The sequence below is a fragment of the Amblyomma mixtum genome, chromosome 2 (genome assembly GCF_055824585.1).
Source record: "Amblyomma mixtum isolate Tamu chromosome 2, ASM5582458v1, whole genome shotgun sequence".
Taxonomy (NCBI): domain Eukaryota; kingdom Metazoa; phylum Arthropoda; class Arachnida; order Ixodida; family Ixodidae; genus Amblyomma; species Amblyomma mixtum.
In genome coordinates this window covers 311,771,263-311,793,370 of record NC_143013.1, presented here as the reverse complement: position 1 = coordinate 311,793,370, position 22,108 = coordinate 311,771,263, and the positions used below count along the sequence as shown (strand labels likewise).

At 43.8% G+C, this 22,108-nt stretch overlaps 1 protein-coding gene across 7 annotated transcripts in view; it reads left to right on the top strand.

The window, feature by feature from the left end:
• The window catches only part of LOC149364977 (lisH domain-containing protein ARMC9-like), a 46,603-nt gene that overhangs the window by 7,098 nt on the left and 17,397 nt on the right, over positions 1-22,108 (top strand). For 2 of the 7 annotated variants that reach the window (XM_089574976.1, XM_089574975.1), the window contains exons 1-14: positions 451-753; positions 1,096-1,214; positions 1,657-1,853; positions 7,131-7,231; positions 7,339-7,461; positions 7,768-7,935; positions 8,903-9,058; positions 11,059-11,163; positions 12,868-12,892; positions 16,656-16,747; positions 18,607-18,681; positions 19,059-19,225; positions 20,827-20,908; positions 21,703-21,804. In XM_089574976.1, coding sequence (XP_089431102.1) covers positions 1,099-1,214; positions 1,657-1,853; positions 7,131-7,231; positions 7,339-7,461; positions 7,768-7,935; positions 8,903-9,058; positions 11,059-11,163; positions 12,868-12,892; positions 16,656-16,747; positions 18,607-18,681; positions 19,059-19,225; positions 20,827-20,908; positions 21,703-21,804 — 1,509 coding nt within the window. In that variant the 5' untranslated portion in view covers positions 451-753; positions 1,096-1,098. Of the gene's footprint in view, positions 1-450; positions 754-1,095; positions 1,215-1,315; positions 1,854-4,671; positions 5,314-7,130; positions 7,232-7,338; positions 7,462-7,767; positions 7,936-8,902; positions 9,059-11,058; positions 11,164-12,867; positions 12,893-16,655; positions 16,748-18,606; positions 18,682-19,058; positions 19,226-20,826; positions 20,909-21,702; positions 21,805-22,108 lie in introns of those variants that run through there. The other 5 variants (XM_089574977.1, XM_089574978.1, XM_089574979.1 and 2 more) reach the window with 5 other exon arrangements.

Here is a 22,108-nt window from a genome sequence, read left to right as displayed (position 1 = left end):
TGATGGCTCGCTCCCTGGCCCGGCGTACCTCACTAATCTCGAGCTGAGAGAGGTGGTGGTGAAAACATTTATATAATCATAGGGACAGGTGTTGGGGGTCGTGACCTGAAGGGTCACGCCCTTACAACCACTCGATGGGATGCCTTCAGGCACCTCACTGGCGGTCCCGCAGCCCGGGCGTGCTGCGTTAAGGCCGTTTGGGCCTTGAGGGTGCAGCAGCCGGACAGGGTCGCCTCGTCCCAATCCTCTCGGAGGCCCCGGATGGCCGCGTTGCTTAGCTCAGACTCGGAGTCATAAACGCTGCTTGAAGTGCTGGTGTGGCGGTGTGTTGGTGGTGTGGTGGTTGTCGTGGTGTAGCAGGTCGCAAAGCGGCGGCGCAAGGCGGCGCGGCGGTTGCAAGCCGAAGCGAGCCAGGAGCCAACTGCCTGCAGTTGGTCAGGCCATGTCAGGCCACAAGGCCGTGACGCTTTAGTGACGCGTGACGCGATTCGACGTGATGTTGGATGCAAGTTTTAAAAATGCAGAACAGTTACGAAAAGTTTGTAACGCACGGCGATCAAGTAATATCAGCTTTCAGAAGCAAGTCTAGGTACCTATGTGGGTCGAGTGCGTCAAGCCAACGGGCAAGCACGTCCAGGCGGCAGTGAGCGACGGACCGACGGTGTGAGCGGCTGTATTTTTTTGCGGCGTCTGCAAGCTTCGTGGGCACGTCCGTTTGGTGTACTGCTGTGGTGCTGCGACGGTTGTTTCTTGGTAAGAGCGCAGTTCGCTATTCTTGCTGTACTGTCTGCACGTAAATATTCCTCTGTGTCTCGCTGGGGGGCATAGCCCTAAATACGCATATTTCGAACAAGAAATAGCGCATAACTGTAGCATTCGGCGCGAGGGCCGTTTGTTTTATTTACTAAAGCTGCACACGGCGGCTTCAGAACATGTGAATTCAACTATGATATCGCCTTTGTGTGAATTTGGTTAGCTACGCGTAGCATGCGTTGTGAGAAATTGTGTATTTTGTATTTTTGTTAGTGTTCATTAGGTTTATCTCAACGCAGGGATTTGCCGATATGCAAAATTGTGGCTTTTCTATGTTCTCAGGCCATGCCACCGGGAAGTGGGGGCTACGGCAGGTACTGCTGTGTCACGTGGTGCGGCAACAATGAAAAAACTCGAAGGAAGCCAGGCACAAAATTCTTCTGTTTGCCACGAGACAGCAGGTATACATTTTAATTGCTACTTGTTTTCAACGTAAGCTGAATTTCTGTGGAGACGTCAGTCTGTGCACACATGTGTTATATTTCTTTTCATTTACTTTCAGTTCTACTCGTCGAAAGCATCCACATTCAGTTTAAAATACCGTTGTAAACTTCAAGCGTAGCCGTATTTATTTTTGACGCTGCACATCTTGCAAGTGCACCCATCACGTCTGATAGCTGAAACATCGTCTTGGGACAACTACTGCCTGCTAATAATTTCTACCGATCCAGTGCTGTTTTGGTTAAAATCACCCTTGGTGTCACCTTCTGCCATGTGTTGTGCGTAAATCTAGACATTCTGATCTGTACTTGCACTTCAGCACCACTTACGGCAAATTTGCGGAGATATGTTCAACAAGCATCAAGTCCGATACCATTGCTAAAGAATAATCTCTCTCCCCAGGGCAAAAGCATGGGTGCAGTACGCCGGGCGTGACGAGCTTCTTTCGAGGCCAGCTTCTGCACTCAGCAGGTGCTATTACATGTGCAGCGAGCACTTTTCTGCTCACTGCTTTATGGACCCTGCTCGAACAAAACTCACAAAAAGTGCAGTTCCCACTGCGCCTCCACCAACGTGCTCTCAAGTTATGCTAGATCGGGGTAAGTTTCATTTTTTAGAATGTGACATATATGTGCATTTGTTTCCATAGGAAAAAGTGCTGTTTGTACTACTTTTAAACATTAATAACTGCAGCGGCGACCCAGTGGTTGAGCATCCACCTCTGTTTCTGGTTTGCAGCTTGACAAGTTTAAGGCCTAATTCTTTATTTGAGGCATCTCTTGAAAGAGCGCAAACACTTTGTGTTACTGAAAGCCACTTATGCTCTTGGTAAATTGTATGGCGATTCGACTGTCCCACCCGACAGAGCCTTCAAAACGTTCCAGGAGATAGTCCTCCTTTCTGTCCAGTGTTTAAAGCGTCTCACACCAGCGCAATGTTTCCTTGGTTCGATATGGCAAACTGTCTGGCATACATTTCCAGTTCTGTTTGGCACTTCGCAGGGAACATTTTTCAAAGATGTAAACACATACTGTCACATACTGTTGTGCTGGCATATACCCGTTTTGTTGATTGCAGCTTGAACCAAGTTCGATTTCTGTCCTTTGTTTCTGCTTTGCAGCCTGAGAGGTTTAAGGCATAACTGTTCAAATAGGACAATCTTTTGAAAGAGCACAGTTACACAGGTTTTTTTACATTAGTGAAAGCTTATTTCAATCCTAGTTAATTGTTTGCCACCTTGTCTGTCCTATCTGACAGGATTGAAATGCTCCAGCAGATAGTCCATCTTATTTTTAAATTCAGATGCGGTACGAGGCTCAAGTAGGTTATTTTTCTATCTGAGGACCAGTTATATTTGCCAGGTGCAGTACAGAATTGTTGCGTTCGCTATCCATAATGTCCACTGTGCATCATTTCCGGGCACCATTTCTGCCTGAAATGAAAGTGCAGACACTATATTTCCTTTGAAGTTCCTTCTTGTAAAATGATACATAAATTGTTACTATGCATGGTTTTTCATGCTATTTTAACCACACCCACAAAATAATTTAGAATAGCATATTTTTCCTCACTTGACCTCGTTTCACAGTTCACCAGTGACTAATGTCAAAACTCAGTTTAGGGTTATGTAGTCGATTGAAAAAACTGGGATATAACTGGTGCTTTTTCCCTTCCTATGATTTCTGCCAAGGAATGCTCACTTAGCGTTGCAGTAATTAACGACTGAGTAGCGATTCTCTTCCTGTGTTTTGCGTTCTTCACGTGACCTACGCTGAACTTTGATGTTGTAGTCCTCGCTCGTCTGTTCTATACAAAACGGGAGAGAAGATAATCGGTATTGAATTATTTAGCTGTCTTATGTAAATCTTCTTCCCCACTGTCGTTGGTAAAGCTGATAAGGCTGAATTCAAAGCAGTTGCTTTAAATAACCTGCTAATTACATGACATAACCTCATGAGGGTGTTGCCTGCCATGGCTTCGTTTCATTTTTTACTGCAGGAACATTTTGTAATGCGTGCTCTTTGTATTATATCTTTGCCTCGACTGTCGGTTTTCTTCTGCATTTGTTTGGAATAGTTACTTATGCCTACCTGCTTTTTTGCTTGCTTGTTCTGTGAGACATTTTTTGTTACCTATCCTTAGTGCATTTATGCAACCTGTTTCCCGGACATCAACAGTTTCATTTGTTTATGTACATATATTCACTACACTGTCTTTCTTGCCCCAACTTTTTCTAATGCACCCGCACTCTTTTCTGCTATGCCCACTGGCCTTGAAGGTAATTAAATGAAAAAAAAAAATGTCTCCTGCTCATCCATGTGTAACATTCTGATAAGCATCATTACAAGCTATAAATCACAGATCAAAGAATGGTGTGTCTATTCCTTTAAGCACGTGAAAACTTGTAGATTAATTTATCAAGGTGGTGTTCCTCACTTTTCGTAATGGTCATAACTGAACATTTTTGGCAGATATATATGTATATATGTGTGTGTGTGTGTGTGTGTGCGTGCGCGCGTGTGTGCGTGTTTGTGTGTGTGTGCGTGTGTGTGTGTGTGTGTGCCTCTTTTCATGAACTGTAAAATATGGCTTGGTTATGCCATCCTGCTTGAGCAAAAGCTTCATGCCAATAAGTTTTCTCAAGTTTGTTTTTGAAGCATGTTTTGCATAATAAAAACACACCTCAATCAAGATCATGTGTGATTGTGTCGTTGCATTTACGTTCTTTTGCGTGACTCCAAGCGGTAGGGTAATAGCTTGTAATAGCAATGCAAAGTTCCGTGCACTTGACACCTGGGCAAACCTGCACGAACCGACGCTATGCATGCAAGAACGAAACCGAAAATGAAAGTAGAGCCTCCAAGATTCCTGTTATGGCCTATCATCTCTGAGGCCAGTGCGTTTCCCCGGGTCCGCTAGGTGCGCTGTGCGCAAAAGTCGGCCGCTGGGGCCTACGGAAGTGTCCGCTCTTTACTTCTATATTACTCTATGCTTTAACTTCATGCAAGGCGTGAGATAACACACCCAAAATTTGTGAATGGGAGCTCGACAGCGGTCGATAGACAGTTATGCGAATATTGGTTCTCGTGCAGTACGTCTGTCATATTTACTGTTATCTGCTACACGTACGAGCACGTGTTTTGAAGCTTCGGAAACGCGGTGCGGTAATCAGACGATGCTGCTCTAAGATTGCAGGTTATCCTAACAGTCGGTGCCTCTGATCGTGAATACGGATCGTGCTGCAAGGGTGCTGTTATGTGCTTCATAATCTGGGAGCGCATATTGTTGGTGCTCAAACAACGGGCTTAGGATGCAGGACCAACGTGTTTCATTTTTCAGGACGCCAGCAGGTACACGACAAGTGAAAGGCACAGGCTCTATATATATATATATATATATATATATATATATATATATATATATATATATTATAGCTACACCTTTTTCAAATATTGGATGTATGGACAACTACACTATTTCAAATTTCATTCAGGACATTATTATTTTGACCATAGGCGTCATATATTTATCACAGAGTGGGTCAGTCGAGAAATGCAAAAAGGAAAATATAGCATGATGGTCGATCCTAATGCTGTGCACTACATAGCAGTTATGAAACACAAGAACTAGGAAATTATAAAACACAGTAAAGTTATCGTTAGTAATCATACGCACGTTAAAGAACCCCAGGTAGTCGAAATTTCCGGAGCCCTTCACTACGGCGTCTCTCAATGCCTGAGTCGCTTTGGGACGTTAAACCCCATAAACCAAACCATACTACTGACGAGGCAAAAGAAACGCACTTTAAACTTAACGTATGTAACTAATGAAGAAGTACGTGATATACACAATGAATTTCCATTCTGTTTTGCATTTGTGACTGAAGACTGCTTTTGTCAACATTGTCAAGTATTTTTATTCCATTCGTGGAAACGCTGACCATAAACATTTTCTTTTCATGCACAGTCTTTGTCAAAAGTAACCAGGCTGCATGGTTTGCTTCTAGCTCGTACAGTGGAGCCTTTACAGTCTTCCCTGAAGCTGAAATGGTCGTTAAAGGTAAGAACTGGGGGTCTTCTTACCTTCCAACAACTTTTGAGCTTTAGGAAAGCCACAAGGGCTCCACTATACAAGCTAGAAGCAAACCATGCAGCCTGGTTACTTTTGACAAAGACTGTACAGCCTTGGAAAACAGTTTGCTTTTCAGCTGTGTGGTGGGGAAGTTATGGGATCTCAGACATTCCGTATTCTTGTAGGATTAAGATTACATCTGTTAATTTGTTCACTCTTATTGTAACAGGATGAAATGGTCAACTACAGTGATTTGTTTCAAAATCTCATTCTGTCTATGACCTTTCGTGCAGTCCTCTGTTCTATAAGATTTATGGGGAAATTAACTCTTTTGATGGTGCAGGGCATGGCTGGCATATGCAAAACGTGAGGACCTCACGGACCTGCCATCACAGCAGGTCCACTCTACATACAGGCTTTTTGGGGCACACTTTATATCAGGTACCTTCATGAGCCCGAAGAAGACGCCTATAAAGAGAAGTGCTGAGCCTAAATAAGAAGCTACAGAGCCTTCTTGCTAGTAACATGCCTGACAGCCATGGTGCTTCCTTCACAGAGACAGAGAGAGAGAAACGGACGGAAAGGCAGGGAGGTTAACCAGGCGATGCCCAGTTGGCTACCCTACACTTGGGGAGGGGAACAAATGGGAAAAAAGGAAAAAGAGTGGCAATGAAATGAGTTTTCTAAGTGTCCAGCGACCACCATGTCACGGGGACAGAGGGCGCGCACTGAAAACTTAAAAGATTATAGACGGGAATACAACCCCGAGTCCTTTAAGAATCTCGGAAGCGCTTTCACCGCTTTCCATTGTGAGGAAGGTTGTGTCCAAGGCCCCAGAACGTTGGACTCTGTTAAAGGACGCGAGTCCAAGCGGTACAGAGTAACAATTAGGAAAGCGCGCTCTCGCTCAAAACGAGGGCAGTCACAAAGGAGGTGTCCGATCGTTTCATCACAACCGCACTGGTCACACGCTGGAGAGTCTGCCATTCCGATGAGATGGGAATAGGCGTTTGTGAATGCCACTCCCAGCCACAGGCGGCACAACAGCGTAGTATCACTGCGGGGGAGGCCGAATGGTATATGATGTTGAAGCAAGAGGTTGAAGTGGTGCGAGCGGGGTTCAAAGTTCAAAGAGCAAGATGGGCTTGCAAAGCTGGCAGCAAAGCATTTTAAAGGATCTTTTTTCTGTACATAGGCAGGAAGATGCTATGTTGCATAGTCATATTTTGAAACGAAGGAAACACATCCCACATAGGCAGCACTTGAGTGTGTGTTCTTTTGCCTAACCAAGATGTACTGTGCAGTGTTCCAGGTTCTTTGTGCATCTAAGGTGATTACTAAACAGAGTCTTGACTTAAGCTTTTTTGCATGCTCCTATGCCCTCTTGAGAACAAAGCATTGTGATCCTCTGCAACAAATTTTATTCATAATCGGTAATGGCATGAACCTCAGATATCAGACTTTTGCGTTTGTGTACTGCTGGTTCTCTGTACTACATTTGATTCAAGAGCAAACTCGAATTAATGGTGTCCTAGAAAGAAATTGAGAAGAAAAGACTTACTTGGACGGGACACACAGAATGTGATGGATTGGGACATGATTGTTTAACAGGTGGATTCTAGGAGAAGAAAGATGCAGCCAGGGGTGGCTGCATCTGGCAGAGGACAGGAATAATTGGAAAATTGGGACCAGCATTTGTTGTGCAATGAGCAAAGGGCTGAGGATGACAATGGGTGATTATGATAAACATTTGAAAAAACAGTTGCTAGCCCTCTAGCATTGATTTTCGTTTTTGCTTCTCACAGGACAAGCTTCAGCGACTGCAGCATTGGAGCTTACAGCACCCGATGACATGTCTGGCCATGTTTCATCCGTTGAAGGGGAGCTAAATTTCATTGTCAAGGAGGCAAGTATTTCTTGCACGCAAAATGTGCTGCACACCCATGGTGGAATTGCTCTCAGTTGTCTAATTTTGATTGGTGTATTGTGACCCTTGTGGAAAATGCTTTTCAGTACCTGGACTATATGGGCCTTGAGAAAGTGTCAAAGGTCTTTGAGGAGGAATGCCTGGCACAAAGCAAGCCGATCCAGGAAAACTCTGTGTCTTACAGAAATGAGCGCATGCAGAAAGTTCAGGTAAATGTTTGTTTATGGCTTTACTCATGTGCAGATGAGCATTACTGCAACCAATACTCTGCTGAAGGGTATACCAGAGATGGCACCATTCCGCAACCTGCATGACAAGTATTCTTATGTAACAGGGACTTGTATGTCATCCATTATACAAGGACGGCATCCATCATGCACTGTTTTTCACTGATATATTGGTGGGTGATGTGAAAACAAGACAGCCACTTATATTTTTTTCATCGGTGACCAGGTAGCGAGTCACCTTCCTGCAGCACTTACCAGAGTTGGCTTGCCTCCTTTCCTTGTATACAGAAGGAGTTGCTGGGCTACTTTGAAGAAGGCAAGCAGGCACAGTTTTTTGCTGTCTGGGACTCCATCATTTCTCGAAGCACACCCATCAATGAGGCCCTGCGTCATGATCTGGAGTTTCATCTTCGGCTGCATTTTGCCGTCTACCCTCAGCGCTACCCGGAGAAGGCTGTGAGACGGCATGACAATCACTATCTTGTGTTCTCATAATCATACTTTCACTGTATGAAAGAATGTTAGAAGAAAAGACAGCACAGTGAAGCGTGCTGTCCACTATCTTGTCATATCTTGAGCCATTCCTTTCTCTCTTGCACAGCGCAAGTGTAATTAAAAATGCACCAACTAACCCGAAACCGGATCTACAGTGTCTCACAGCCTTACTGACAGATTAGTGGTGATGTTTATATTGTGTACGATGCATCCTGGCCAAGCTTGCCTGCTGGTTCAACTAATTGGTGTGGCTTCCAAACTTGGTGGCCAGTATTACTGCTAATGCATAGACACACTTCTTTTATTTTTAGGATGCTTTGCTTTTCCTGACTGTACACTGGCTGTTATGTTTGCCACTTGGGTAGACAGTTGTTGCGCTGAATAAAGGCAGCAGAAAGAGGACAATACAGATTCGGTGAATTGTGAGTCCGGATTTTAAAATAGTTATGTCACAAGGACTTTTTGAAGTTCTGAACTCTAGAATTTGTTGTGAAGCAGTTAAAATAAGGCAGTTGTAGGTAAAGAAGATTAGCATCATGCTATTCTGTTCATATTTGCTTAATGAGATCATATCTTAAGCTTTGCTAGCTCTGAATCAGCACTCATTACATTAGTTAATATAATTTCAACACTACTCCTCCTGGCATGTTAGAGCAGTTTGAAATGGGCAGGTTCACCGTGTTCTGTAATGTTTAGTTTTTTCCTCTGTTAATGTGGAGGTCAGTCAGCCTTCAACCATATGTCTGCAGTGTTTAAGCTTTAGCAGATACATAGCTTGATGGTTGTTCATTTTTGATTTCATAACTGTACAGGTGAGCATGAGCCAGAAGTTACTTGAAGACTGATTTGCATGTTGTGTTGGGCCATATGTCAAGTTTATAAGATGCCAAAGGTGTGTGACCTGTGCTGTGTCTCTTGTCCTGTACAGAAGCGTCAGGGCTACGTGACTGCTGAGAGTGCCATGGCCAACTTCCGACTGTACATAGAGTCTATCAAGGCATGCACAGAGGATCCACTGGTGTACTTTGCCCTGCCCTATGTTGAGAACCCCCGGCAGTTTCCTGTCTTCAAGCCTGTTTTTGAGGTGAGAGCCACAGTTGCATTGCATAACTCTTAGCATGAATGCCAAAGATGTTTTGGAGAGAATGAAAATGTGCCCCATAGGTAAAAGTAACTGACACCTCATCTTCCTCCCACACTACAGTGGATTTGCATCTCACGTAGCAAAAAATGGTTGTCTCCTTTGCGACTTAATGTATTATTTAGGAAGTGAATTATGCTATAAAAAACAGAGTATCCACGCCTTCAATAATTACGGTCCAAATGCAATTTGCACTAAAGAACAGGTTTTTATTTCGGCTCATCGGAGTACATAACAAGGTATGACCGTCAGTAAGCTTTGCCGTGATGCTGAGGAGTATTCTTGGCTCCTTTCTGTTGAACTGAGGCTTCTCTGTCAAAGAACGAACATTAGAGACATCCATTCCTGATAGGATCAGCATATTGTGTCATTCAGAGGCACATTATTGAGATGGATGACCAGCACAACCCTTGTGTTGGCACATATACAGGCATCGCAGTCTTCATTTAGTATGGGTCCTTCATTAATACGTGTAAGTTTCTTGGACCATACTTCTATTCACAAGAGCAAGCTTGAACTCATTTAACACAATGCAAAAACATTGTTGTGCTGTTCATTTTGCGATTGCCATCTCATTGGCCCGGGAAGTTTGCTTCTTTCTTCATGCATAATATTCAATGTCATTTTTATAATAAATGCAGCTGTGAATGTTGCGTTAGAAATTTTAAAACACATGTTTGAGAAAGAAAGAGCTAGCCACAAATCACTATTCTTCTCATTTTAATGTTATTAGAGTGCATTACGAAAGATTAATAAAATTATTTTTCTGCTGGTAATTCTGTAAAAGGGCCATTCACACTACGCAAACCTACTACTGTCTGTTGCACTGAGCACAAGGTACAAAACAGACATCATGACAGCCAGTCAGTCAGTGCTACTTACAAACATTTTGCTTAACCCCTAGCAGACTTAGACGAGCCAGGCTTGTCTTAAGCTGACTGTCATTTTTGGATCCTGACGACTCCAGCTTGGCATGTGTTTTCTGACACTATGTGTCCGGTTAAATGCCAGTGAGGCTCATGAAAAGCATTTTTTTTGGGCTTTCCGGCTGATGGCAGCATGGGTACTAAATGACCATTTTGGTATCAATTTCAAAAAAATATGTGTCCATCAGGGGCTAAGGGGACACTGAGAACAAATTGAAGTTGGCCTGTATCAATAGTTTACTGCACTCTAACAACTAAGGTGCTGCTTTCACTGATAGCAGTTCTTGCAAGCAAGCAATGATCAGAAAATAAAGTATATTTGTTGCTGTCGCAGGGCGTTTTTCAAGTAAACTGTGGTGTGTCGACATGGTTTTTTGGACGTGGATCCTAGAGGCTAGACTACCCCGCTAATCACTTCAAAATGGCGATCACGGAGTCCTTTTCAGTGTAGATGTCAGGAGTTTGAATCGAGTGGTGGGAAAATTTTGAAGTACAATTTTCGCAGCAACAAATGCGTCTTTTTCTACCATACAAACAACATACCCAGATTTTAATGAAGAACAAAAAAATTGGCAGTGGCTTAGCTCAGCTATGCCAGGATCTACGTAGCGAGAGCTACCTTGGCGTCTCTGTTTGGCAAGACATTCAAGAATCCCTTTGCTCAGGCGTCTCCACCACTCGTTCACACGTGGCGCCGGCGTGTGTAATCGGGCCGGTGTGGCTCCTCGCATGGCGGCGGCGAACTCACGTCATGCGCCGCGCACCTGCTGCTCCTCTCTGGTTTCGCACCTGCGCAGTATCGGTCTCCCAAGCTCACGATGAAACGCTCGACCAGGTAGCGCAGTGTAGCTCTCGCTACAAAATTGGGTACAGTTGACTTCAATGTCCCTTCAATGTCCCTTTTAAGCACAGGGGTAGGGCATAGCAGTACAGCTTTGCTGCCTTGAATCTGTGCAGGAGGTTGGGACCGACCAGGTGATGCATTACAGTGTCTTTCTAATGGTCTTACTCTGACAGGAAAGCTGGGTGGACGAGCTCAGGAGTAAACTGGACAAGTTTGTTCGGGAATCTCTGTCAACACAGTACCAGCAACGTACAAAGCCTCGCCTCATGGACCTTTACGTATCCTCTTTTCGCTGATGAACAAATGGTGCTTTGACTCTATGCTTATGATTATGGCTGGCAGTTTTCGCCATTTGTCACTGCGGGGAAATGAACTGTCTTGTTGCAGATGCATAAAGTAAGAGCAGCATTTTGTGCTTCCTCGGTCTTCGATGTGACATTTTTGCCGAGTTGTAACAAAGTGGGGAAGAATCACATAGTTGAAAGTATCTGTACTTTTTACACACTAGGATAGTTCTCTTGTTTGGCTAGCACCCTTCTATTTTCATACCTTTGCTGGTGTGGTCACTTCAGAAAAGTACAGGAGAAGCACAGGGTTGAAATGAAGCTTGAAAAAAAAAAATTTGTTTTGTTAGATTCTACGTAACCTTATGAAAAGTAGAAAAGTTACTGCAGCAGGGACTTTGCATATCATTGTTCGCAGATGGTCAAGTTGGTGCCTTACACTCAATGTGCTCATCCTCTCTTTTTCCTCTTCATCCTTGTCTCCTTTCTTGCCCTATTTCGCACATGTGGTATTTCATGCTGTGCTAACTGAACCATGGTTTGTCCTGTTCTCATGGCTACATGTATATACAGTGAAGTCTCATTTCAAATTAACACTTTGGTCACCTCAATGTCAAGTGTATTAAAAAGAACACCCTTTAGTTGGAATTCTTCATAATCAAAACAAATTTTCAGTCCTCTTCCAGTTTGCATTATTGAGAGTCGACTGTATAAATGCACAGTCTAGTCAGCCTTAGCAGTGTTAATCATTGCCATAATTGACCAATGTAATGAAAGAAAAATCTCTTTTAGAACCTTATCTTTCCAGTCAAATGTTGTCTGCTGTGCAGAACTAAGTGCAATTAAGAAGAAGAATCTTAGTTTTCAACTTCAATCAGCTATGTAGTTGTGGGCTTCACATGGATGGAGTAACTGAGGATTTAGTAGTTCGCGCACACATCATCATCAGCCTGACTATGCCCACCGCAGGGCACAGGCCTCTCCTATCATGTCTCTCCAATCAACCCTGTCCTGTGCCAGCTGCAGCCTCCCTGTCCCTGCAGACTTCTTAATCTCATCTGCACACCTAACTCTCTGCTGCCCCCTGCTATGCTTGCCCTCTCTTGGAATCCAATCCATTGCCCTTAACGACCATCAATTATATTGCCTTCACAATACATGCCCTGCCAAGCCTATTTCTTCCTCTTGATTTAGACTAAGAAGTCATTAACCCGCGTTTGTTCCCTCACCCACTCTGCCATCCTCCTGTCTCTTAACGTTCATTATAGCTTTCCATAGCTCGCAGCATAGTCCTCAATTTAATTTGAGCCCATTTTGTTAGCCTTCACGTTTCTGCCCCAAAGGTGAGCACTGGTAAGATGCAACTGGTGTTTACATTTCTCTTGAGGGATATTCATAAACTGCCAAATGCGCTCCACTCCATTTTTATTATTCTGTTTTATTTCACTCTCATGATCCGGATCTGTAGTCACTACCTGGCCTAAGTAGACATATTTCCTTACCACTTCCTGTTCCGTCAGGAGACTGTTAAACATTACTTTGGCATTACTTTATTCATATCACATATATATATGTGATATAATTCCCTTAATTTCATTCTCTTCTGTAGCATGTGTCGTTGATGGTTGTTGCTTGCATTTTGGCTTGTGGTGGGATCAGTGAAGGAAGCGTCGATTTCCTTGACTGTGATTGGTTTAGTATTGCAGTGACGTGGAACTCAGTGGTAAGCTACACACTCTCTCCCTGAAACAAATGCAAAGACCTTAGCTGTGTAGTGTGTGTTGTTGAATGTGAAAATATTTAGCGTTCCTGTTTTTCAAGGGGCCCCATAGCACCTCTGTGTCAATAGCCAGAAAGCGCCTTAGGATCTTTATGAGAAATATATCCTGAGGGAATGTTTTCTGTAGGTAAAACAAAGCCTGAGAAATAAAAGTAACTGCATCAGTAGTGTGAAGAAGGGAAAAAGCCAGTTCGAGCAGGCATTAGCTGACAAAAAGAGCTCTCTGCCAGAAGTATGTATTGTATAAAAGAAATGAGAACGTGGCTTTGGTTCATTTCAGCAAATTTTGTTTATTATTTTCTGTGCTCTTTGAGATAAATGCATTGCTGCAGTTCTTGGAAAACTGTCATGCAGATATTGTGCTTACAGTGTTTGGGTGATCGACCAATGGCAGGTATATACATATGCTTGAGACGACGTCAGTGTTTCTGGTTGCTAGCTCACCAGATAAGGCAGATGAAAAAGTGTGCTGCAATAAATGGAGGAGGGCTCATGTTGCACTTTGCACTCTGTGAGCATTGTATGCCACCTGAGACATTTTTAATTTGGCTGAGATTTTCGTGATGTTGTATCATACTGCCTGCTGAATGTCATTACTGAGAACCCCTCGAAGGGTGGGTCAGAGCTCATGTGAGAATGCATTGTCTATGTGGGAACTGTTTTACTCTTGTAAATAACAGCAAATACATATTCAGACTTTCAGTTCAGGTGAATAAGCTTTTTTTTTTCATTTTATTTAATTACCATTGGATAACCTTAAAGGCCATGTGCTGTTGATCGCCCCGAGTTGAATGCAACTAGAAAAACTGTGATTTTAGTTTGTTTAGTAGGTTTCTATATTTTTCAGGACATTCAGCTTTGAGATATTTCCTGAAGCTTGAATCTGTTGTTGTCATTCAAGAATGTCATTTATACAAGTATAATTTGGAACCCTGGTTGTTTGGCTACATTGTGTACATATCTTGGGGCAGCATTATTAGGTACTTTTGCTTAAAAAGATCCTCACTTTTTTGCACAATGCTCCTATCAGTAGGTAAACAGTTTTCACTGCCATAAGTGGTGCTGCTGTAACAATAAAAAAAACAGTGTTCAGATGTATAATAAAAAAATGCTGAAAAAATGGACATGATTTGCATAAGTGTGGGCAGTTGTTAAAAACCTTTTCTTTTTTTATCATGCCAACATGGGGAGCTGTAAACTGCTGGTTCAATAACCTTCAGCTAGAGCGCGTTTCACTCGATCACTCTCAACACATGACAAATTTGTCTTCATTAAAAAAAAAAATTGAATGTGGTTTTTATGCATGCTCATTCATGCATAAAATTTTGATTTTGTGTTGCATAATGCTTAAATAGCATTCTGTTGTTTCAGCAGGTCACAAGGCTGTTTAGTCTCAAGAAGCCTGAATTGCTACAAACTTGCTTGTTTTTGTACTGCTGATATTGGTACCTGCTTTCAAAGCACGACTCGTATCCCATCCATCTTATTAAGGGATTAGAGGAAATGATAGATCACTGATATAGTGCTGACCAAGGGCGTCCGCAGAATTTTTTTCAGGGGGGGGGCCCATTGGTTGTTGGCGCCGGAGGGGGGGGGGGTATATTCGTAGCGAAAAGGCACTATTTGCGGAGTAAATTTATTTATTTATATATAAATAAAAAATAAGTAAAATACACACATGAAAGAAAATTACAAACAGCAAATTAAAGCGCGGATTGTAGAGATACATTGGAGCTTATCAACAAAGAAACAATTAAAATTAATAAAAATGCAAAAAGATACTATCAATACTCGAAGTGCTCAGTCTTACTGCATACGGGTTCTCGACTCACCCGAATTGATGACCAGCACACAGCGCAATATGTTCACAAACACGCAACTACAGTCACTCAGTCAGTCTTCCTTGAACAGCAACTGTAGGCGCCTCGGATTTTTCTGGGCGAATTGCGTAGTTACACGGGTGATAAATTCATTTCTGTGCTTCATTACACGCTCTCAGTGCACAGTCATCATATATATTGATTGGAAAAATGGTTGAACGAGTACGTTGAAAACAAAAGATGACTATATACAACGAAAACTTATTTACAAGATAAATGCACGCTCGCAGCTTCATACACCTCGCTCCATCTTGCTCGCGCATCCGCACAGTCGAGCAACCGCACACACACTGCTCGCCGCTCGTCGTTTTCTCGTCCGCTGTCTTGGTTGTTCTCACCTTCGTTGACAACCCGCCACTAAAAACACCGAAGCACAAACACAGAGGCGCGCACATGTGCAAGGGCTTACTTGCCACAATATCCACGAATGCGCACTTTTGGGGTGTAAGGAACGCCGCGCGACTTCCGAGGGGAAGGGACACCCGCAACTAATTCGGCCGGAAAATTTGTTTTTGTGCTTTTATGGGGTTCAGAGCCCCAAAACGACTCAGGCTATAAGGGACGGAGTAGTACAGAGTTTCGGATAATGTCGACCACCTGGGTCTCTTTACCATGCACTGACACGCACAGTACATGGGCGCTGTTGTGATTTGAGGCCCAGCCAGAGGTGACAGGTGAGCCAGGCAGGCGCCATCGGGCTGCGTTGACCAAAGGCGCTGGTTTTCGGAGAAGACGCAAGGAACGCTGGTGTGGGGGCGCCTCTGGAGACTGCGTCGCCGTGAACAAAAGCAGCTAATCCCCTTTGCCGAAGGTTCTGAAAGCGGCGCTTCTACCGCACTGAGCTCTCCCGTGGATCGGAGGAGACAGCGAGCGGCGGCGGCGCCAACTCGTCGCCCGCTTGCCCCTGAGCAGCCCGACAAAGCGGGGGTGGTGGACACGGCTGATTTGTCCTCCCCCCCTCAAGAATTCATCGGTGGCCGGCGTACGAACGTATCCTGATTCTAGCGAGCGACCTGTGCCCTCTTAGCGCGCGAGCGGCGCGAACTTGATTACTTTTGTATTTTGTAAATAGTGTACAAAGCTCTCCCCTGTCCTTTCTCGCTGTCGCTCCCCTCTATACTTCTCCTCACTATCCTCTCCCTTTCCCTTTCGTTTCCGCCGGCTGCAGCTCGGGTGCTTAAGATATTAGATAGCAATTGCCGCGGCCGGCAACACTCCTTTGCTTCACTTTTTATTTTTATTTTTTAAATAAACCACTACCACCACCACCACCTGTGCCCTGTGCACTGTCTGCCTCCGTGTCGCTATCTCTCTAGAGATCAAAGAAACAGACACCCATCTCAAGACGGCTCGAAACACATGCTCGCCGGTGCCGCTGCATGTCTGCAACAGGTCGTCCTTCAGCAGAGCTGGCGGTGGCGTGGTTTGAAAACGGCGGAACGACGCGCGCCCGGACGCGGCATTTCGCAGATGTGACCAAGCGTCGAAGCGGGGCTGCTTTTACCCTTTTGGCTGAGCGCACCACCGCCCCTGGCGTGCGGCCATCACTCACGGTTCGAGTGAGTGATTTTCTAGGGGGGTGCAGCCGCCCCCCCTTGCCCCCCCCTCCGGACGCCCATGGTGCTGACCTGTTATCAGGCTAGAATCCTCATATGCAAAGTTGAAATTTTCTATTTTTTGTAACCATTTATGCCGAGCTAATGCATTTGCTGTAACTAGCTTTCAGTGTTTCTAGCACAGTAAGAGTGCCAGTACTAAGTATAAGCACCCAAGTCTGCTTGATTAGTTGGTTGGTAACTAAAATAATTTTTGCTACTTGTGTGCAGACATGCGGGAAGACTTTCGGCGCTGTGAGAGGAGGCTGCAATATTCTGATCAGCAGCGTGCAGTTCAAGAAAAACAGATGTCCAAACTGCAGGTGTGTAATTTATACACAGGGAAAGAAAACAGCACGTCAAAATTCACTGCTGCCTGTTTGGCCGCAGCACTATTGCTCTGAGTGTGCGTCTCCTTTCCCCAGGTTCACATAATAACTGAGGGAAATTGGGAGAGGGGGCACTTGGCTTGGGCCTTTGCTAGAACTGAAGATGGCAGTATCGAAAAGTTGGTCGTGATGTTTTATTGTTTTCAGACCTGGCAAGCTTATTGAATGCACCACACTTGAGTCTGTTCAGTAACTAGGTTTCATAATTCATGTCCCCGCTTGTGGATTATATTACAATCTGTTCTAATGTAACTAGAAATGATGCCTGTGACATCTGGCAATGTGGAGTTTCTGCGTCATGGTGTCATAATACTCACAACATGACATGATGTCATTGGGAGCACTACATGGTGGTAGGATTGTCATAACAGCGCATGTCTTGAGGTACTGAGTGAAGGCAGAACAGTGCGGCATTGGAACTGGATGGCATATTCTTCATTCAAGATGAGAAGGATGCACCTACCTGGTACATTTATTTGGAATTTTATGGTCTGACAAAATTTCTGACTAATTTACAAGTGGCAGTGTGGACTTGTTTTATAATCATTCCAGCCATGTTGTGATACTTGTAAACTGCGCCAATATTTCTTTCTTTGTTCTGCATCTGTTTGTACATCAGTTCTGCGATATACCAGCTGCAGCAGTCACTCTAAGAATTCTTTAATGCAAGTCTTTTTGCAGTAAAATGGCAGTCAAGGAATTTCTAATGTTCAATTGCAAAGAAATCAAGGTATTACCACTGATGCCGGCCTTTGCCTGCACTTGTTTAAAGGCAGCCAAGAATGGTTTGGTTTGGTTTGGTTTATTGGAGTTTCACATCCCAAAGCGACTGAGGCTGTGAGGGACGCCGTAGTGAAGGTCTCCGGAAATTTCGACCACCTGGGGTTCTTTAACATGCACTGACAGCGCACAGCACACGGGCCTCTAGAATTTTGCCTTCATCAAAATTCAGCCGTCGTGGCCGGGATCGAACCCGCGTCTTTCAGGCCAGCAGCCGAGCGCCGTAACCACTGAGCCACCACGGCGGGGTAGGCCCCGCCAAGAATGAGCCAAGAATGAAGTAATAGCTGTGTTTTCCAGTGCTGTAATTAAATTATTTATGCTTGTAGTGAAGGTTTCCTCTCCAAAGCCAAATGCCAAATTATCTTCTCCAGTCATCATTAAAATGTGTCTTGAATTCTACCTACAATCTGCGTGCTCTGTATCAGTCTTGTGGAGAGGTCAGCTAATCACGTGTTGCTATCAGTAGCTTCTTGTTGCTTATCTGCTTGTGACTACTGTTGTGGTGCGAAATCCTAAAGTGTTGTGCAGTTTAAGATTTCAGTTTTGCTATGCATGACATTACTTGCACTTACTTCTCTTCTGAGTTTGAGGCTATCAACAAGCCCTCTAATTACTGTTGTCTGGCTTTCCAGCCAGTAAACATTCCATCTGACCTAAATCGGAGTTTTTTCTATGCAGTGCTGATAACAACCCTTTGCTCATTCCCTGTACATGTTGCTTACTGGTAATACTGCCACCCCTTTGTCTAGTTTGTGTTACCCACTGTGGTGGCTCAGTGGCTGCGGCATGTTGGTGCTAGACATTAGTTTTATGGGTTTTTTCCCAGCTTTGGCAACTGCATTTCTTTGTGCACAAAATTTTAAAAATGCCTATGTTTTTAAATTTTGGTGCTTATTAATTAGTGTGGAGCCTTCCAATAATGCGCTCTATCCTCCTATCCCTAGTGTAGCCTTGACACATGAAATCCTACTAATTTGTTTATTTCTGATTTTTGTTGATTTTAATCTCAGGAGGACTACAAGATGCTCGTCACTGTGACAACTGAGCTGATCACTGCCCTTGAAGCAACCATTAGGGGAGACCTGGTAACTGTGTTTCTCTTTTTGTTCTTTCAAATTCCACTTGATGAAAATTACCTTTCTGTACCTGAGGACACTTGATGTTTACAAGCAGCTTTCTATGCTCCTGCTGCACTGTTAAGAAAAACAAGTGTAAATGTTTTTCCAGTTGAAACAGCTGTATTTATTGCGCTCAAATTTTGATGAGATGTGGTACATGGCAGTAAGGTTTGCCTGTGCCTTTGCAGGTTTGTCAAAGTTGATATATATGAGGGTATAGTTGCTTTTGACAAAGCCGGAATGACTGTGTACAACTGAATTGCTTTCAATGAAGTGATGACTTCAGCTCAGCAGAGTTTGTTTTGTTATTTCATTGTGAACCAACTTTGTATTGATATGTTTAGGTTTGTTGCTTGCTGCCGCAGGTGAACTTGGAGAACGTGCTGTTCTCATGTGGGCAGCGGTTTCCTGACCTGGTGAAGTTGCAGACACCCCAGACTTCCTGTGGGTCAGCCTGCGATGGCAACAAACTGTTTGTCCTCAGAAGTGGACTCTGCACAAAACGCACAAGGTTAGCATGAATAAACTGAAAGGAAGAAATTGAAGGAGACAAGATACTATTAAAAAAAGCAATAGCAATGTTTAACGTATGCTGTAGAAAAATTTTGTGCCATCTTGAGTTCACCGTCATGCTCCAGCATATAAATGCTGTGATGGTGCTTACAGACATACTAGTTGTTCTTGTGAAATTCTTTAAAGACTGAGCACCAGTGAAGCAGAATATCAAGTCTGGGTATTTCTGGTATGCTTGCTTTTCAGTGAAATCTTGTTGAATGAACCTGTATACCATAAAATGAGCATTTCGTAAAGGAGCAGAGTGAGCACGAATGATTCCTTTGATTTCATTTTGCTGTTGAGTTCAAGATGGTGAGAGGTCGCCTAGAGATGACAGTAATTGTTTGACAGATTTTAGCCTACTGTTACGACCCATCTTGAGGCCCGCGATGAAACGGTGGTGGATTCAACAGTAGCGGCAATTTCAACGGGTCGTTTGACCCCCAAGATGACCCCACGGCTCGGTGCCAACGACCTTCTAGAAGGACCGACGATCGGGGAAAAAAGGGTGCCCCTCGTCTAAAAAAAAACCCGGAACGAATCAGAGGAAGCCAGCGCAGCTGCAGCTGCGACGTCATCATGCCACACCTGTGTTCGATGGACGCGAGCTGCCAACACAGTGTGGCAGGGATGCGGACTTACGCTTCCTCCTCGCCAGTTCCCACGGGTGGGCTCTACCACAGGTGTCTTCATTGGCTGTGCTGTGTAGTGCCGATCTTTTGTGTCGCAATGAATTGCCGCCTGGTGAAAGGGCGGAGCCTTGGGCTATTTAACCAAAGTGAGCACAAACGCTCTGAACCTTGGGTAATAGGCTCATCCATTGGCTCTGGGCCCTGGGTAAAAGGCTCATCCAGTCGCTCGACGTCATGAACTCTTAACTTTTGATTCCTTGCTCTTCTTTTGTAAATTTATGTAAATAAGTGTCTTAGTTTCTTGCCATTAAACCTGCTTGTTTTCGTATTCTCCAACCAACTTCGAAGCTTCAGACCGTTCCTCATCCTGTACGAGCCCCCATGGTGATGCAACAACTGGCCACGCTACCCGAGCCTTAACACTACTCTCAGTTATTATTAATATGTATTGCTTCTATTGTGCCACGCAGATCAAAATGGCAATCTCTTTGTGCGTGTAGAAATCACTCATCATAGCCAATGCATAAGATGGAGATTCCTTACTGAACTGCATGTAAGCTAGTGTTGCTCAAGGTGTTCATTCTGATGGTGGTACTGTCTGTTTCGAAGGAGATTCTGGGTTTACTTTCTGTAAGCAAGAATGTAGTGGCTTGGGCAGGCAGTTCAGCATTTGGGGTTGTTGTCTACAAACTATGGGAGTAGGCTTCAGCTCCTTTAATTTGTATATGTTGTATTACTATAATACTGTTGGTATGGCAGGAAATTGGGGAGATTGTTTCTGCCACTCCTGTGAAAGCCCTTATTATTATTTAGTCTAGTTCAATAGGAAAGCGTTGTTGCCTCGTCTCTCTGCAGTTGCATCCGCTGCTGTAGTAGATTTGGTGTTGTATTTCAGTAGAAATTTACTCAAACGGGATTTTTACAGGTTAGACTTTTCTAAGATCAAGCAAGACCTCTCTGGGGCTGATTCCAGCTCACGAGCTCTTTTGCTGCAAGCTCTTCGATGGGTATGTGCAGCTTCTTTTTTGTTTTTTCTATTCATTGGCCTTTTGACATTCCAGCGTTGCCATGAGAGGGATTTCCTAGCATGGCCTCTGACAGCACGTAACACTGGAGGGCATAAATGGTGCAGTAATGCACATGTGAATGGGACTGACATTACTAGCAGTGCAAGACAACATTCAGTCACCACTGATTCCACCTGCAGATGGTGATCGAAGTTACTTATTCAGCAATGTGTGGAAATTAAAAGAATACAAGCAGGTTTTCAGTCCTCTAAAAAGGGCAAGTAAAGCAATGTAAAAAAAATAAAAGGTAGACAACAGTCTGCAGACATATTTTTGTCTACCTTCGGAAGTTATGCGAGGATGTAAATTGTTCTTTCATGCTAGCGAGGGTCAGTGAGCGTTTGATGAATTCAGAATTCGCCTTTTAGCCAGCTGTATACGTATGTCTGTCCTGAGTATAATTAAAAAAAAGAAAATATATAATTTTTGCATGCATAGGTGTACATAGTTTTCACTGAAGTGCTTGTGTAAAAAAAAAAAAAAATCCTTCTTACTCGGCTTTTAGGTCTAACATGACTTTGAAGAGCTCTTATTTGCATGAGCCACTAAAATAAACATCACAGAAGCCACCTTACTTATTAGTTATCTTCCATGTTGCGGTTTCATAGCATGCCCTTACCTTAGCCTAGCTGCTACTTCTGTTTCCATTTTTATACATTGGCAGTGCTTTTATGAGTCGTTCAAGGGTGGCTTCCAGGGCACATGCCTGCTATTTTTGTTTGGTCCTTCTCTAGAAATTGACCAAGGCTCCTTCGGTGGACGAAAGGGACTGTGTCCTGTTGGCCTATGTGGACAATGATCTGCTGGGCCTCATTGAGAGGTCATCTGACTACTGCGTAAGTGAACTTGCCACTTGTACCCTACTGTTAGATTGCAAAATATAACACTTCTTTTTCTTTTTTGCGGAGATTTGCAGGGAAAAGTGCGTTGAGTGCATGGTGCTGATTTTTTGATGTTCAAAACATGGTGAAAGTGCTGAATTGTTTTTGGAGGGGAAAGTGTAAAAAAAAAAAGTTCAGCCTACAGTGAATTATATCTGTAGTCAGTTTCAGTCAACAGGAGCTTTTTTTTTTTTTATTGTGCATCCATCCTTGCACTGACTGACATATAAAGCAGTAGATGCATGGTAAGAGTGTATTC